The 17,562-nt window shown below is 45.0% G+C and overlaps 2 protein-coding genes across 5 annotated transcripts in view; both read left to right on the top strand.

Annotated features, from left to right (window-relative positions):
- The first annotated feature begins 1,381 nt into the window (after window positions 1-1,381).
- On the top strand, window positions 1,382-9,033 carry uhrf1 (ubiquitin-like with PHD and ring finger domains 1). 2 transcript variants are annotated; one of them, XM_076153053.1, is made up of 17 exons: window positions 1,382-1,529; window positions 2,736-2,898; window positions 3,058-3,321; window positions 3,481-3,635; window positions 4,109-4,324; window positions 4,438-4,553; window positions 4,630-4,816; window positions 5,206-5,329; window positions 5,426-5,533; window positions 5,673-5,777; window positions 5,890-5,996; window positions 6,190-6,352; window positions 6,448-6,585; window positions 6,707-6,830; window positions 6,925-7,076; window positions 7,343-7,441; window positions 7,762-9,033. In XM_076153053.1, exons 2-17 carry the CDS (start codon window positions 2,746-2,748, stop codon window positions 7,906-7,908), a joined length of 2,358 nt encoding a protein of 785 aa, XP_076009168.1. In that variant the 5' UTR covers window positions 1,382-1,529; window positions 2,736-2,745; the 3' UTR covers window positions 7,909-9,033. The 2 variants fall into 2 exon arrangements, with proteins under 2 accessions (XP_076009168.1, XP_076009169.1); XM_076153054.1 differs by lacking the exon at window positions 1,382-1,529 and adding an exon at window positions 2,426-2,513.
- Window positions 9,034-10,322: 1,289 nt separating this feature from the next.
- kdm4b (lysine (K)-specific demethylase 4B) overlaps window positions 10,323-17,562 on the top strand; it is a 28,171-nt gene continuing 20,931 nt past the window's right edge. For all 3 annotated transcript variants that reach the window (XM_076153050.1, XM_076153051.1, XM_076153052.1), the window contains exons 1-5: window positions 10,323-10,441; window positions 12,893-13,321; window positions 13,414-13,589; window positions 13,726-13,840; window positions 14,680-14,873. In XM_076153050.1, coding sequence (XP_076009165.1) covers window positions 12,923-13,321; window positions 13,414-13,589; window positions 13,726-13,840; window positions 14,680-14,873 — 884 coding nt within the window. In that variant the 5' untranslated portion in view covers window positions 10,323-10,441; window positions 12,893-12,922. The remainder of the gene's footprint in view (window positions 10,442-12,892; window positions 13,322-13,413; window positions 13,590-13,725; window positions 13,841-14,679; window positions 14,874-17,562) is intronic.

Here is a 17,562-nt window from a genome sequence, read left to right on the forward strand (position 1 = left end):
CAAGGGAGAGTGAATGGGAGGGCCGAGCATGGTCAAGGGCATTTCCCTGTCACTGTGTGTGTCTCCCTCCTTCCACTGTCTCTTTAATATCTCATCCTCCTTTCTACTGTCTGTATTTATCCTCCATGTTTACCTCTACTAACTATTTTAATTATTTTAACTCTTCGTATTGCTTTTCAGTTGTATACATGTTATACTGTTGATAAGTTGTTAACTTGGATCGGTCAATTTAAGCAGAACACTCAATTTTGTAATCCAGCTATAACCATGTGGTTGTTCTCAAATGTTTTACGCAAACAATGTGTCGTCATTAAATAGATGGTTATGATGAACTGAAAACTTGTTTTTGACCATTATATCCTGAGTTGGAGGGTTGTTGGTACAGCTGGGTGTCCAATCAAATCACAACTCCTATAGAAATACACCTAAAACACCAAGTTAGTACATCTTCAGTAGATGGATACTACACTAACTTTCTACTGTAAGAGATTGATGGTGTCATGAAATTTATGAATTAACACGTCTGATATACAGTATGTGGATCTAGCAAACTATAAACAAGGCTGTTTCACTTAACTCTCTGAATAAGTACATGCATGTGTGGCAAAAAAAGTAAGACTACACACTCCAACTAACGGTTGTGATCAGCATGGACTAGATAGCTTTAATAAGAAGACTTTTGATACCTTGGCATTTAAGAACGTCAGGTAGCCCTTCCAAGTATATCTTAAAGGAAGGGGTATCCATTTAAAAAGCTGTATTAATGTGTGTATAAACCAGAGCGGACAGAGAAATGCCTCCTCCAGTGTGTGTGTTTGGAGGAGGCCGACAAACAATTATTAATATGGAAAGAATCTTCGTAATTATTGTAGTCAACCAAGCTGACAGGAAACAATGGCAAGAGAAGGTGCCGTTGTACTAGTTTTGCAACACATACACACGCACGCACGCACACATACACACACACACACACACACACACACACACGATATCTTGTGCAGATCTCCTTCCTACAGACAAACTGTTTGAGGTAATCAAATTGTTATTCAAGTCAGCCAGACCAGATGCCACCATAACTTCTCTAGATGAGTATTTACTGTAGTAAACTGTAAACGACCGTCATCACTCAGGTACAATAGCGCTACTAGCAGCTACTACTAATGAGCTTGTTTACCAAGCTCACCACACCATCAGTTTAGCGGTTTACGGGGCCCCAGTGCATCATCTCGCGATGCTTGCCCACACGCGAGAATGTCGTTTCGCGCGCTGAAAGTAAGCTCCGGTCACATTAGTGATTGGCAGCAGTCCTGACCAATGAGCGGTCTCTATTGATTGCAACGTAGCCAATAAGCAAACTGGATCTTTTTTAGGCAGGCGGGGAATCAAAGTCTTGAAGAATAACTCATTGATCTAGTGTCCAACAAGGCATAGAGTTGGTCGCGCAAACCCCCAGAAGAAGTTGTTTGGACGAAATCAGCTCGCAACTGCTCCAACGTCAATTCCTTGTTTGCATTTTGAAGACTAAACAGGTACAGCGCAAGTTCCTTTTGTTCTATTTACTTTTACAAATAGACTCATTGATATCTCTACTCCTGCGGCTAGCTTACCAGCTAACTTGACCAAGCCCTATAGCCTCCTTTGTAGCTGCTTTACTACACCAGATTAACAAGATAGTGAAGACGAATCTATTGTTTTATTTAACTGAACTGTTTCCCGGTTGATTGTGGACTTTGGTTTCCTGCTCCTTATTTGCAACTGGGACAATAAAGTGCCTCTGCAGTCTGTAACGTGGTTTACTGTCAGCGTTAATACGGGTGGATAATGAACTTGGTCCAAGCTGTCAGCCTGTGGTGTTTTTCTCTCTAACACATATTTTAAGCGACGCGCGACAGAATTTGAACCGCCGTCGATACTTTTGTGCTTCTCAGCGCCACCTTAAAGTAAATATGCTAACACTAACAGACGCACTGTTTTGATGTTTCCGCGTCGTCTTGTAGCCCACGTTGGCCACTTCAACGCGATCGGATAGATAAGTGCACTCGCTCAACTCAGGCATCCTTAACGGGGAAATAATAATTTAATATTAGTAGCGGTACTTTGGTGGACGGTCTCCGGCGTGTTTGGAGCAGCTGAGCCTGACTCGACCTCAGCTGAGAGCGTAAAGTGCAGCGAACCAGTCACTCGAAAGCGAATATCACCCGAACTCACGACGGACTGGCGTTTTTGTGTCGTGTTTCACGTTGATAAATTACATTTAAGGTGGTATTGCGGTGTGTTTTATTGTCGGCAGAGCGGAGCCACATTGTTTGATAGCAGCGCACCCTCGCGCCCGGACGTTGTTGCTTTTAAAAGAACTGGGCGTGGCCTCCTGTGCCGTTTCCCGCACTGTATTTAAATCTGCCCGTTCCCTCCTCCTCCTCTTCTTGTGCCAGAGATGACAGCAGCTCAGCACAACACACGCGTCTACACACTGCAATAACATGCTGTGCAATAGGTCATCTTTGCTTGAACAGGTCGATATTGGTCCAGGTTTTTTGTCCAATTTATTTATCTTTTTTATGCCACAATGCTTGCAGGGCACCAGTTATGATTTTTAATACCAGCTATTCGTTGGATCATCATTATTATCAGTTAAGCTGCTTACAAAGACGAATGCCTGCGATAACATAACAAACTTTGCAGTGGTACGATGTGAATTGTGACCATCATGGGTTGTGATCTGAATGTTGGCACAGGGCGGCTGCAATGTGGATTCAGGTGCGGACGATGGATGGGAAGGACACCCACCGGGTGGATTCCCTGTCCAAACTCACCAAGGTGGACGAGCTGCGTCTCAAAATCGTTGAACTCTTCAAAGTCGAGCCTGAAAGACAAAGGCTGTTCTACCGTGGAAAGCAGGTGAGACATTTAAGTCAAAAAGTGGAAGTGTGCTACATGTTGGGCAGCCTATTGCTTTAAAAATCTGTAATCACAAAGCAATATCACTGCTGCATTTTTAAACAATTATTAGTGGAAACATTTCACTGTTTGCTCATTTTTTTCTCCTCGTCTTTTCAGATGGAGGATGGCCACACCCTATTCGACTACAGCGTCGGCCTGAACGACATTGTTCAGCTGCTTGTTCGGCAGCCCTTGCCAGCTGAGGTCGCCAAAAGCAAAGACAAAGAGGCTGAGCTCTCAGACTCTGACTCAGGCTGTGGCTCAGCCCAGAGCGAATCTGACAAGAACTCCACTCATGGGGAGGTAGAGGGTCAGACTGCTGGCACCTCTGCCCAGACTAACGGCCCAGAGCTCATAGATGTGGGATTTGGATTTTACAAGGTAAGCGGCCTTGTGCTTAAAGAATTGAAATTGGTGTTGAAATGCGCCTCGTGCTTATTGGTCATTAGTTATGGGGTTTGATTGTCTTACCTGTAGCCTAAAGCAGAAACATACTCCACTGATTGTAGAATTAAAGCCCTTTGTCTTTCTTTTATGAAGATCAATGAGTTTGTGGATGCCAGAGACTTGAACATGGGAGCGTGGTTTGAAGCCCAGATTGTGAACGTTACCAAGACAACAAAGACATCGACAGAAGAGGATGCTGCCGAGACAAAGCCAACAGAGGAGATTCACTATCATGTCAAATATGAAGAGTAAGAACCGTTTTTTTGTTAATAGGTGGTACTGGAATAATCTGCATGATTTGTCATCAACAATCAATCGGATACTGAAATTAGTTTTCGACCTTCCAGATTTAGTGTCCAACTGTGGCTCTATTGAACTTTTTCCTTAAAATTCTTTTATTATGGATTGTAAATAGATTACTTGGCGTAGTTGACAGACTGTTCCATCAGTTAACGGCAGGCAGCTATTTCAGGTCAATTGCCTAGCTGCACACAACCTAGTCTGTTGCGAAATGTTGCACATCAAGGTTCATGTCTGCCCTGGCTGAAAGGCGCTCTTGAGCATCCACATGAATAGTGTAGCATAAATGTGCTGCACCAATAGTGAGCCCTCCCTATTCAAACATGTTAAACTGTTGGCACAGTTGTAGGAAGCACCTGTGGTGGTATGTGGCTTCTCTCTGCGCTGCATACTGATGAGGTGTAACGTTTAACCATCACAGCTACCCAGAGAACGGGGTGGTGCAGCTGCTGGTGAAAGATGTTCGTCCCCGGGCCCGGACGGTGTACCAGTGGCACCAGCTGGAGCCGGGAATGATCGTCATGGTCAACTTCAGTCCTGATGAGCCCAAGGAGCGCGGCTACTGGTATGATGCTGAGATCCAGAAGAAGAGGGAGACGCGTACCGTGCGGGAGATCTACGCCAAGATTCTCCTTGGGTGAGTGGTTCTATACTACTCGTGTGAAGATGTATCGCACAGGATACGCATGTTGACACAGGTCTTTGTTTGAAGGGTGATTTATAGTAGCCATTTGTTTTGTTTGTCTGCAGCGATGCCGGTGACTCTCTGAACGACTGCCGGATCACATTCCTGACAGAAATCTACAAAATTGAGGAGGCTGGCTCTCTGGACGACTCTGCAGTCGGATCCGACAGTCCGCTTAAAAGTAGGCTAACTCGACGACAATGTTTTCACATTTCCTCCCGATGAGTGCTTTGCTCTTAAGAAATGTCTTCATCCAGGATCAAACGGACCCGAGTGCAAACGCTGCAAAGACGACCCAGATAAAAACTGCCGCTTGTGTAACTGCTACACCTGCGGCATCAAGCAAGATCCTGACAAGCAGCTGCTGTGTGACGAGTGTGACATGGCCTATCACATGTACTGCCTGGACCCCCCACTCACCGCCATCCCAGAAGATGAGGACTGGTCAGTAGAGAAGCATACAGACGGCATTGGCCATTAAATCTATTCTGCTGGCCTGATGGCATGGCATATAAAGTTGATATATTAATACAAGTCTGACTTTGTTGATGACTTAAGAGTCATTTTGTATGATATCAGTTATCATGGAGTTTCACTAGATTCACAAAGGCCTTTCCATATTCCTCTGTCAACATTATGTAATACAATTGTTTAGAGAGTAGAGTTTTCAGCTGTTACCCAGAGGTCATTGCTGTGCCACATTCTTATCTGTGGAGTATTACAAACAAGTGATACAAGTTATATACTAGTTACTTTGCTAGCAATAACCAACTTTAAAGTCCAGAACAGACACTGTTCCTGACTGGTGACCTCTCTGTGATGTGCTGTCTCAGGTATTGTCCAGGTTGCCGTAATGATGCCAGTGAGGTGGTGCTGGCTGGAGAAAAGTTGAAGGAAAGCAAGAAGAAGGCAAAGATGGCATCTGCCAGTTCCTCCAGCCAGAGGGACTGGGGCAAGGTGAGCGGAACTGCAGCGTTATGAGTGATTTTGTTTCTGTGGTGTCTTTTTGTAAAACACAACATAATATTCAAGACAAATTCTTTACTTTTCCAGGGAATGGCCTGTGTGGGTCGCACGAAACAGTGCACCATCGTCCCATCTAACCATCACGGCCCCATCCCCGGTGTCCCGGTCGGCTCCCTGTGGAAATACAGAGTACAGGTCAGTCACTTTGATCATGAGGTCACTGAAACTTTATGATGCGTTTTTGCAGGTTGAATACATCGCAAGCATTTTACCCACCATTATACAATTATACTTATCAATGGTGTCCGATATGTGTGCTTTGTGTTGTGAATAGGTCAGTGAGTCTGGGGTCCACAGACCACACGTAGCTGGGATTCATGGCCGGAGCAATGATGGTGCCTACTCTCTGGTCCTAGCAGGAGGATATGAGGATGATGTGGTATGTTCTTCTTTTAGTAGCAATATCGACTGTGAAAATCTTTTCTGTCTATGTGGTCTTTCTCATTGATGTAATGCATTGTGGTTGTGCTGGTGCTCTGTAACAACTTTAGGATGATGGCAACGAGTTCACCTACACTGGCTCTGGAGGGCGAGATCTGTCTGGGAACAAGAGGACTGCTGAGCAGTCATGTGATCAGAAACTTACCAATATGAACAGGTGTGACGTTAATATGATAGAACATTAGAGCTGTCTTCCACGTAAATCAACATGTCAGTATTGGAGCTGAGCTTGTGGATCTCAGTTCTACTCTTTATATGTGATTACTCATTGAGCTTTCATAATTGGCTGTTTGGTCCTTTTCTGGTTTGGTTATTTGCATGTTTTTTAAATTTTGCTCTGGTCACCACAGGGCACTGGCTCTCAACTGCAACGCCCCCGTCAATGAAAAAAACGGAGCCGACGCCAAGAGCTGGAAGGCAGGAAAACCAGTGAGAGTGATTCGTAGCTGCAAGGGCCGCAAGCACAGTAAATACTGCCCAGAGGATGGCAACAGATATGATGGGATCTATAAGGTATGAAGGACTTGATCTACTCGTCAAACAAACTGGTGAAATCTGCTAGCTTCTGTCTTAAGGTTGAATGAATTTGACGTCGTGTTACTTTCCAGGTGGCAAAGTACTGGCCAGAGAAGGGCAAGTCAGGTTTCTTGGTCTGGCGCTATATGCTAAAGCGCGATGACGATGAGCCGGCCCCATGGACCAGAGATGGCAAGGAACGCGTGAAGAAGTTTGGCCTCACCATGCAGGTAGAGTCACGCTTTGGCCAACTGATCATACTTGGCAGCTTTTCAGTTCACTAAGCGAGTATTGCTGTACAACATTGGAGTGGGTGTTCGGCTTATAGACGTTTCTATCTTGTCATTCCAGTATCCTGAAGGCTATTTGGAAGCTCAGGCAGCCAAGGAGAAGGAGAAAGAGAACAAAAGTGAAGAGGAGGAGGTGGAGGGGACCCCCACTAAGGGAAAGCGAAAGAGGAAATCTCAGGGCAAGGGTAAGTTCCCCAGTTTGTTTTGTTGTTTTTTTTCCCCCATTTGATCCTGTTGCATCCGGGGCAGTCGATGACAGCGTTTGTCTTTATCGTCCAGAATCAGCCAAGTCCTCACCAGCCAGAGGTACTCCGAAAAAGATGAAGGTGGAGGTTTACAAGCTTACCAAGGAGCAGAAATCCCTCATCAAGAGTGATGAGCCAAACAGGAAGCTGTGGGATGAAGTCTCCGAGTCGCTGTCACTCGGACCGGTGAGTACAGAGATGCTTTGGTCTCCATGTACACTACTTGGTGTCACATGGCCTGTTGTGTATTTGACAAATATTGGCGCTGGAAACATATAGGGAGGCAGTAGCTCAGTGGGTAGAGCTTCCGCTTGGGAACCGAAGGTTTGCCAGTTTGAGCCCCTGCCGAGGTGCCCCTGAGCAAGGCACCGAACCCTAAATTGCTCCCCCCTCTGCGAAGGGTGGTAATGTAAGTCTTGTCAAAGGTTTAAATCCTGCTCTTGTTTCTGCAGAAATTCTTGAACAAAGTTGAGGAGGTGTTTCTCTGCATTTGCTGCCAAGAGGTGGTCTTTCAGCCAATCACCACAGAGTGCCAACACAACGTCTGCAGGGTAAGAAGCTACCATACTACATTTAGGTGTCCCAGCATACGCCTGGACACTATGGAAAGGGTTTTGCTAATTGTAAATTTGTTGTGGATCTGTATTGAACGTTTACCAACGCAGTCATCAATGACCTGGCTTGAAATGTGTCGACAAGCTCATGACCTGCAGGAATGAAAGGAAAATCAAAGCTCTCTGGCAGAAGTTAAGCTCATGAAGGCTTTTGTGTGGTCTCCTAAAGCTGTGACGGCTTCAGAAGTACAATAAACTGCATCTGCTGGAGCTGCAGTGGACTAACATGCAGTTTTTCATGTTTGTGTTTTGCTCAGGAATGCCTTCAGCGGTCCTTTAAAGCAGAGGTGTACACCTGCCCGGCCTGCAGGCACGACCTTGGCAAAAACTACTCTATGAACATCAACAAATCCCTGCAGGTCATCTTAACTCAGTTTTTCCCAGGATACAGCAGTGGGCGATGATCATTGGTTCAGCCCGTTCAACCCTGGGGAGGAAACGTCATGAACTGTAAGGGGAATTTTCACTAGAGGCAATAAAAAATCAATTTCTCTTAATATATTTTTATGATTTTTGAATACAATTTGTTTTTCTTTTGTGGAGTTAAATGTCACCCGTTACTCAATGAGCTGCCATGTTGCATACTGAGTGCATTGAAAATTCCTTTAAGGGCCTGTACCTGTACCATTACTCCGTTAACACCTTCAAGCCTTACCGCTTTCCTCCAGTTTATTCTGTTCCATTAACAAATGCACTGCTAATATGGTCCATAATGTAAACATAGTTGCTACTTTTAACCGAGTCCCTCCGTGTTGCAACCTGGCAATCCCCAATAACTGACACGGTCAAAATCAGTCAAGTCTGTCGCTAAACGTTTTTGAAATTCTGATGTCCTGCACCTGATAATGGAGATTCATACATTTAGAAATTATTTTCCTTTGCATCCATATGTGACCTGAAATTATTTGTTATTTTTTCTTTAACCACCCACTCAAATCTCTGTTTCCTTTGTGCTTTATAAACTCAGATTAGAATATTATTCCAGTTAACACTTCCAATGTTTGTTTGTCCGTTTGACATGATCAGATGACTGGAACTGCACTGAAGTGACTAAATCTGTCATTTGTGAATTCATAAATTGTATTTTCGACCAAACATACAGCAGGGACTGTGGAGGGACTGAAGCAGCTCCCTGAGCTTGTATTCTACTCTTCAGCACACCTAGAGGAAGTGTCTAGTCGGGGAATAGTGTCATCACACTAAAGGGGTTTTCTGTAATGCATCTATTCTCTTAAAATATTTGATTCAGTAATTCTAGAAGTTTATAAACGCCTTGTTTAGAATTTTGCTATGTTTTTATAGCATCTAAAATTTTCTTTTCGTTTTAAAATTAAGGCCAATTATTCTAGTTCGGTCTTGGATTATCGATTTTTCATATATCTGCCTTAACCCTGTTTTTATAAGAAAAGGGCTTGAAATCTGTTAATGTCCAAAGAAATTTTTCTAACAAAGAGTAATGTAGACCTCCTGTCTATCAGCTCTGTAGAGCGTGTCCCTGATCCCCAAACATATTTGATCCTAGAAACTTTGTACTTTTTGCTAAAATTAAAAATGTTCTGTTCTTGTTTCATAATCCTTTATTGCCTTTTTTTTTATTGGGTTTCTTTTTAGTCTAAGTCTCGTCTCCTCCAGCCACTTGGACCATAACAACCAGAAAATAACTGTTCAGAAAGTGTTAGAATATTAAGACTTGTGTTATGAACTATATTTGGTGTTAATTTCAGCAACATCCTTGAGTGTCCATCCTCATGCAGCAGTTGGATTTTGATGGACAAACATTGTGCAAGCGAGGAGCCCAGGGTCTGAAAGCCCCTCTGCGCTAAACGAATGCCAGTGGCTGCAGATACTAGTGATACCTCAAATATTTACAAAGATTTGCATAGACTGGAAAATGTATATTTTTTTTTAATTGTATATTTCTTAGCCCATTGTAGTTTGACATGTAGTTTTAGTATTATTTGCACATTTTGTGCAAAAGTTGTCAATACATTTTCACTTTTATACAATAAAAAGAGAAAATGAGCCATGTCTTCATTCATTTATTTATAAGTTGAGTTGTGCACTTTTGATCATTTAAAATTTGACACAGGGGAAGATTTACTAGATTTGTAGTCATTTAGTTAAACAACTTGATATTGGTACCAATGATTTCATTAAGTTCGTATTGGGCCAACATGCAGTTATGTAATGACAGTGTTATAACTGTCAGTTTTGGTGACGTCACTGTTTACATCAGGAGTGGGACACTACTGACGCTTTCGGAACATAGTTTCTCGAATGTACACTTGCCATTTTAAGTGTGTTTCCATTTAGGGTGAAGCAGACAATCTCGACTGTACACTTGCCATTTTAAGTGTGTTTCCATTTACGGTGAAGCAGACAAACAAAATGCCTTTACTGCAGCAGCGTTGTGTATTAAAATGTGGTGTTTTGGGTTTCAACACAGTCCTTCACAGCAGCGGGTAACCGAGCTCTTATCTACATACAACCGGCTTTTCAGGACGAAAGGCGAAATTAACCGGTGAGGAGACAATGATGACTGTTTGTCTACTAGCTGATGTGTCGAAGCCTTCTCTGTCTCCGGTGTTAATTGAGCAGCAGCGTTCGTTTATCGCGATGTGTACGTGCCTGTGGCGGTGTGCAGTGCAATCCGAACGGCAAGAGCGTAAGGAACGGAGGAGTTTATCTGGGATATTTCTTATTGGCTGTCGCTGGTGTCAATCAAAAAATAAGCCAATTGTGTTGCACGATTTACGAACGAACCGACAACCACGTCAGTCAACGAATCACGACACGTTTCTGCTCAAGTGGGCGTGAGGCCGAGGGATCCTAGTTAGCTAATGCTAGAAGGTAACCGACCTAGGGACTGTTTTCTAACAAAACGAAGCCCGGTGCAATAAAGGAAAGCAGGGAGCAAACTGGATTCTGCTGCAGGAGGTAATGCGACATCAAACACGATTGATTGTCTGAACGTTTTTGAGCGTTTTCTACTCTGCGTCGGTGTGCGCTGTGTCGACGCGGTGTTTTGTTTTTTTGATGCAGATATGGAAGTAGCTAGCTTGCAGGCTAGGTTACAAGTGTTGGCTCAGGGTCTATTATGACGCGCTGAATGGCCGCTTTGTTTAAATACTAGTTATTGCTTTCGCTTATGTTTGACAATTAAAGGTAGCAATTTCGGAGGTTGTACGGTTTCCTCATTTCAGCTCTCGCCATTCGCTATCTTGCCTGTTGTATTGAATGCGGACGCGTCGGTCCCCTGCAGTGTCCCGACGGAGCTCTGAATCGGCGTCTGCCTCCTCAAACTACACGCGTGAATGAAACATTTAGCGCTTAATTTACCATTTAAACATCTCAGTAGTTCATAAGTTGACTAACGCGTTCACCCAGTGGAGTCGGTGTGTGGCCCGGGGTCGAGTTAAAGGGTCTGTGTAGGCCCAGCTGGGGGGGTCATGTGGCCCTGCATCAGCTCAGTCAGCTGTGGGGAGACGCGACTCCCATACACAGGGGGAGATTTAGTCTGAAAAGAGATGACGTAATCTTATTCAGCATTTGAGGGAACTGTCACTGTCTAATGTTAAAGCAAAAGTGTTATATGTGTGTGTCCCAAGTCTTTTCCATCGCCAAGCAATAGACGCTGTTATTGCTAAATTGTTCACATCTAATGTTGTCCTCTGTTGCTCCATAGATGTTTGTTATCAGTATTGTCTCTCTCTGTCTGTGGTCACTTGTGTCTGACACTGCAGGCTACTTGTCATGGATACGAGTCACTTGTTGAATGGTTTTTCAAGTGTGCCTCAAACAAACATAAAAAAAGTCAGACCTCCTCTATCTGATACTCCACCTATGTTTACTGGTTTATGAATGCCGGCTCAACCCCACCCCTAACTACTGACCTGGATCAGGACTCTACAGAAAACACACACACACACACACACACACACACACTGGAGACACTACAATCTGAGCAGCATTTTGCCTTATGAGTCCATTACTTTGTCTTACTGCATCTCAGTAAGAGTAGTGATGGGCCATTACATTGTGTTTGTGTGCGTTTGTGCCTGTGGGTGGATCATAACACAGTTTAGCTTGGAGCCTTTTGCAATGCAAAACATCCATCCAACCAGTATGTTGTGTTGTATGTTGTGTTGTGTGTGGGAGGTTTGCAGGGTGCAGGAGGGAGAGCGCCTGTGAAGGACATAATGTGAGGTCAGAGGGAGACAGGTGGTGGCTTTATAGGTGGCGAGGAGAAGTTTGAGGACGGTTCTTTGTCGGACAGGGAACCAGTGGAGGTTTAGAGGGGTGCTGTGGTCTCTGGTCTGGGTGAGCAGACAGGCGGTGGAGTTCTCAATGTATCATGACTGTTGGGGGGGATGTGACTGTTGCATTTGTGGCGTCTTTATTTATTTAATTTGAGGTGATGAATGTGTGGATGAGAGTGTCAGCGGCTGATAAGGAAAGGGAGGAAGTATAGATGGAGACAGAGAGACAGACATGAGATGTGAAGGTGTTCACCCTAGAGTTGGATGGAATGGAGTTGGTCATAACTCATTCCAGGGCAGGGCAGAGTGAGCGTGAGGAAGCGTAAATGAATTATAATTATTCAAAGCAGCACTTCAAGGAAACTCAGTCAAACCAGCCTTCCACCTCACCGGGTAACATGAGCTGGTTTAGGGAAGTTTAAGACAGATAGAAGCAGAAAGGAAGATACAGCAGAAACGTAACTTGTCTTTATTATTGCCGTTGATCAACTCGTTCCTGAGAACAATGGATGGCGAATGATAAAGACAAAGAAAGTTCTTCACAACCAAAAAGTGGTAGAAACAAAGTTAAACCAGCTGTAAGTGTTGAGTGATTGAGTTATCCAGCAATCCTGAAATGAAAATCAGACTTGCTAGACATTACAGTTGGCGCCGATGAAGCTCCCGGTGTGATGATATCCTTGGAGGAAGACGCAGCAGTAACTGTGGAGTCGGTTGTGAGGAAGCGGTTCCTTAAGCAATCCTGGTGGCGTCACATCAAACACACATACAGCACGAGCAAGACACACACACACGAGCAACGCATCTCCCTGGACGAGTTTCTGGGGCAATACGGACTGCTGTTGCCTAGACACAGACCTGAGATGTTTTTCATTAAGGCTGTTATTGCGCACACTGCAAGTGTGTTGTAGATGGTGGAGCCTGACATTCCTCCCATGTGAACTGTCTGTCAACCAATCAAGGAACAACTTCCATTGACCTTTCTGCATTATCTATACTGCTGCCTCTTTGCATTGATTTGCATGTAATCTTGGTTGGTTGCACTCCATGCCTCCAACAGTGCAGCACCTTTTCTGACGTGTTTCCAAAGCTGCAGTATTTTGACTACGCCTCTCTACTCCCCATTCAGGTTTACCTGCTACCCTAGAAGGACTCCCTCATGGCCACAGACATGCCCATGGACACTGTGCCGGCCCCTGCGCCGGCCTTCTCTACAGACTCTGCTCCTGCTTCATCTCTTGCTCCCAGCCCCAGTGTTTCCCAAGATCAGGTAGACGCACAGGAGCCGTCAATAGCTGAGACCCCGTATACAGCAGCGAGCTCAGAGCCTGATGGTGCTCCAGATCTCATCCCTGCGCAGCCCGGAGGGCAAGAGGCATCTCCTGGACTCGTCGCAGACTCCAAGCTGCCCCCGGCAGCTCAGCTGCCGCCAGCCAGTGCCAAGAACCCCAGCTGCAAGATCATGACCTTCAGGCCCACCGTGGAGGAGTTCAAAGACTTTGCCAAATACGTCGTCTACATGGAAACTCAAGGGGCTCACCGCGCCGGCCTCGCAAAGGTGGGCACAGCATTCACATACATCTGATTCTACCATTGTCATATGCTCGGTCACTGTCCATACCAACCTAAATCTTATCATTTCTTGATCAGGTGATTCCCCCAGAGGGCTGGAAGCCACGGCGGTCCTATGACTCCATCGAGGACATGGTGATCCCAGCTCCTATTATGCAGGTGGTCACTGGCCAGTCTGGTTTGTTCACCCAGTACAACATTCAGAAGAAATCCATGACAGTGGGCGAGTACCGCAAGGTGGCCAACAGCAAAAAGTAAGTTGTGGCTTCTGTTTTGGGAGGGCACAGGTCATTTATTGTCTCAGTCCAGGATTCTTTAAGAGGCCAGGGTTCTCTTGTCCGTCTCCTTACTGCCCCACTTACCAAACGACTGATTGTGTTCTCCACTCAGGTACTGCACCCCTCGCCACAAAGACTTTGATGACCTCGAGAGGAAGTACTGGAAAAACCTGACGTTCGTGTCACCTATTTATGGTGCCGACGTCAGCGGCTCCATCTACGATGAGGTTTGTGCCCACAGACTACCTCAGTAGAAGAGCTCAGTCATTAAGCTTCATCAACTGTGACAATGATTCAATACTTCACATCATTTTTGTTATAATAGTTGTTGTTTATACATTTTGGTAATCTGCGATCTTTGAGTAATTAAATGTTATTGCATGTAACAAAGTAGGATCAATCAAGCTGTGTGTTCCAGTACCTCAGCACTGGTATCAGTCACTCCCTTTAACAACCCTGCACTTTCACTTTCAGTCTCAGGTAAACTAATAATACACCAACACAGCCCTTACCTATTGTTCCCTTTCTAAATCTTGGCACTGATGTTGCATACCGAGGCCACACTCATCATGCAAAGTTAGACAAAGATATGTACATAAATGAAGCTGAGTTTAACCTGCAGCACCAGTCTGTGTGTCAGACTCAGTTTAGTTTAGAATTTATACTTTTGAGTTCCAGTCTTTGTTGAATAAAATGTATTTCACAATGCAGCAGAGATGAATGTGTTTAAACCAAGCAAGTATTGGAGGATTGTACTTGCAGAGGCCTTAAGTAGATTCCAATCGTGTTTTTGTTACTTTTTTCTAAACAACAAAAGTGATAACAGCCACAGTGACCTGCTGCAGGCCCAGTGTACGATCAGCCTACACATCCAGAACATATGGATGACCTGAGAGCTGGTAGATGTGTTCTGTTGTACTTACAGCACCACCTGGTGGTAAAAGCAGCAAACGTACACCACATACAACAAACAGGCTTGTTCAGTTGCGTGTGACTCACAAGAAGAAGTAGTTATTTTGTTCTGTTTAGTGTTTATTGACTAAAAATCCATGTCGTCCCCCTGCAGAACATTCCCGAGTGGAACATTGGCCACCTCAACACCCTGCTGGATATGGTGGAGCAGGAGTGTGGCATCGTCATCGAGGGTGTAAACACTCCCTACCTGTACTTCGGCATGTGGAAGACCACCTTTGCCTGGCACACGGAGGACATGGACCTCTACAGCATCAACTACCTGCACTTTGGACAGTCCAAGTCCTGGTCAGTCACTCTTTGTTTTGTCATCTTTCCGTGCGACCCGAGTCCTGTCCTAACTTTAAAGCTAGGTTCTTGGTGTCTTAAGTATCGTTTAATTGACTGCAGTGTTTTGGAGATAGAGATGGACTTTGACTCTTGATAGAATGGAATGTAGGAGAAAGGTAACGTAATTAAAACACTTGTTACGTCTGTCACCCACGCCATTCACCCTTGGAGCTCCCTGGTTCTTGTCTGGCGGAAAATTACTATTTTATAGTTTTCTCTCTCTCTCTCTGCTCAGTCAGTTTCTCTCTTTTCCCTGTGCCTTGTTTTCTGTTGCTGGCACTGCGGGTGGTGAGCAGAGAACGCGTGTGTGTGTGTGTGTGTGTGTGTGTGTGTGTGTGTGTGTGTGTGTGTGTGTGTGTGTGTGTGTGTGTGTGTGTGTGTGTGTGTGTGTGTGTGTGTGTGTGTGTGTGTGTGTGTGTGTGTGTGTGTGTGTGTGTGTGTGTGTGTGTGTGTGCTTTCCCCACTTGATATGAAATTAATTAAGATGAATTAAAATTGCCTGTCCTTTCCACGCCTCTTAAGAGACAGCTGGGTTGTGTTGTGACAGCTCCATCGAAGTGTGCGTTTGTCTTTCTATGTGTGTGTTTTTCTGGAGATGAAAATGACGTTTGTGAAGGATTTTCTTCAGTCTGGCTTTTAGGCTACAGTGCCGCCTAATGGACAAACGCGGTACAGCTGTAGGTCTGCGTTCCTTTCCTCTTGGATATCCACAGTGGGGATGTTTGTTTGGGCGTGACGGCCAAGGACTCGTTAGAAGGACATGTTTCTTGCGGTAATTGAATCGGTGGCTTTTAGTTACAGGAGCGGCCGAATGAGAAGTGGAAGATAGATTCAGGAGGCAGGTCTACAGAGTGCACTTGACTGGTAGAGAATGGAGGCCTCCTCACACTCCCAGATTCAATTCTAAAGACTGTCTGTGATGAAAAGCTCAATTAAAGCTGAGGAGTTGTGCAGAAGCCTTTCTCTTTCTTAACAAGCTCACAGTCTGATGCCTCCAGCACCGACTCCTCCACTGAACACACCTCCCACCCTCCTACCTTCCTTCCTTCCCCTTTTATCTCTTTAACACAAGCTCATATCCCTGTCATTCCTTTAATTTGACGATCTGTTTAAGTCACTCTAGGATGAAGAACGTAAACACTTTGTTAAGACTTCACTAAACCAAATGATTTATGTTTCACCTTTCATCCTTTTTGTTTTGTTTTCAGTTGTTCTCTCCCTCTGTCTGCCTCTCACTCGTTTGAGGCTAATTTACCGACGGCTGAATGCGTCCCATATACGGTTGATCTTTATTTTTCCACCTCCCTGCTTTGTTGTTGTTTCTCCCTCCGTCTTTGTATTCCTCGTTTCTCTGGAATCGGATCATTTTTCCTTTTATGTGCGTGTAGTGGGGTAATTACAGGCTCTCGTGTGTGCGTGTAAGTGTGTGTATGCCCTGTAGAACACACACACACTCTCCCTCTCCACTCATAGTGCAGCCTTTTGTGAAATGAACTCCGCTCCCATCGCAACTTTTCTCCCATCAAAGTCGAACCCCGACCACAAGCAGCGCTCCTGCCGCCAGCAGCCTCAGCATGCTGTCACTTCCCCCTCGTCTTCATCCCTCCATCATTTGTTCTCATTGCTGAAACCTTCTCTCTCTCTCTCTCTCTCTACACACACACACGTATTGCTCTCAGATGAAAGATCATTTTCAGAAGACGTAAGCGGTAGGTAGGAAAGGGCTGACAAAAGTAAATGAAAGGTATATTTTGAAGCCTCACTGCACTTTCCCACAAAGAAACAAATTCATAATGGATCCATCCCTCCTCCTCTGTAGTCAAACTGACACCTCTCACAATGAGGCTTCTTTTCCCGATAATGCGAGAAATTATGACACACGCTTAATAGAAACCACACACTTGTTGAATTAATGTTGATTGGTCAGGGACAGCAGCTCTGTGCTGTGAGGAGGAACGCAGCAGCAGCTCACACACTCTGCTGCCTCTCATGCTGTCAGAGCTCTTACACTCTTACATTCTGCCCGTCAGGCGGAGAAATGTCACTCTTTGTCATGAAAGTTCAAACATTAATTTGGAGCGTTGCTGTGTCCTTTCTTTCTCCCGTTCCTGCAAATGTGTCGCTGCCATGGCAGTGGGTGTGTGTGCGTGTGCGTGTGTGTGTGTAAGCAGGAGCAAGAGGCAACACACTTCTCATCGTCTCAGTCTCATTCGTTTAGTTAAAGGCAGGGATCAGGAACAGTACACACAGCCGGGCTGACTGATGTGTGTGTGTGCATGTAGACACAAACCCAGAAGACAAACTGCCTCACTAGACGAGACGTGTGTGTGTGATATCAGGCTTTTACAAACACACCTGACTGGACTAGCTGAACTCGTTCCATAACGCCTACCTGGTGTCGTCCACCACTGATCACACACACACAGCGTGGCAGCGGTTTAGTTTATTGGACATGTTGTAAAATGTGTCTTAAGCACTCCCGCCGTAAAGCTGTGTAAAAGTCAGCTGTGCCCCGTTTGATTCTGAGTCTGCAACCGTTCAGCCAAACGTGTTTACTGATCTGAACAGCCGCAGTACATCTGGGCCAGGAGTACAGTCCCGTGTTTAGTATTGCTCGTGTTGCCTATGGCGATGATGCAGGAGAGTA

The sequence above is a fragment of the Genypterus blacodes genome, unplaced genomic scaffold (genome assembly GCF_046128005.1).
Source record: "Genypterus blacodes isolate CSIRO-AG114 ecotype Tasmania unplaced genomic scaffold, CSIRO-AGI_Gbla_v1 ptg000058l_1, whole genome shotgun sequence".
In the NCBI taxonomy this organism is placed as follows: Eukaryota; Metazoa; Chordata; class Actinopteri; order Ophidiiformes; family Ophidiidae; genus Genypterus; species Genypterus blacodes.

What these genes read in the sequence shown, in the direction of transcription:
- uhrf1 (XM_076153053.1), top strand. Translation starts at nt 2,746, where the DNA reads ATGTGGATTCAGGTGCGGACGATGGATGGGAAGGACACCCACCGGGTG. An exon ending in TACGCCAAGATTCTCCTTGG is followed by an intron (nt 4,325 to 4,437) that starts GTGAGTGGTTCT and finishes GTTTGTCTGCAG; the next exon opens with CGATGCCGGTGACTCTCTGA. An exon ending in TGTGGAAATACAGAGTACAG is followed by an intron (nt 5,534 to 5,672) that starts GTCAGTCACTTT and finishes TGTTGTGAATAG; the next exon opens with GTCAGTGAGTCTGGGGTCCA.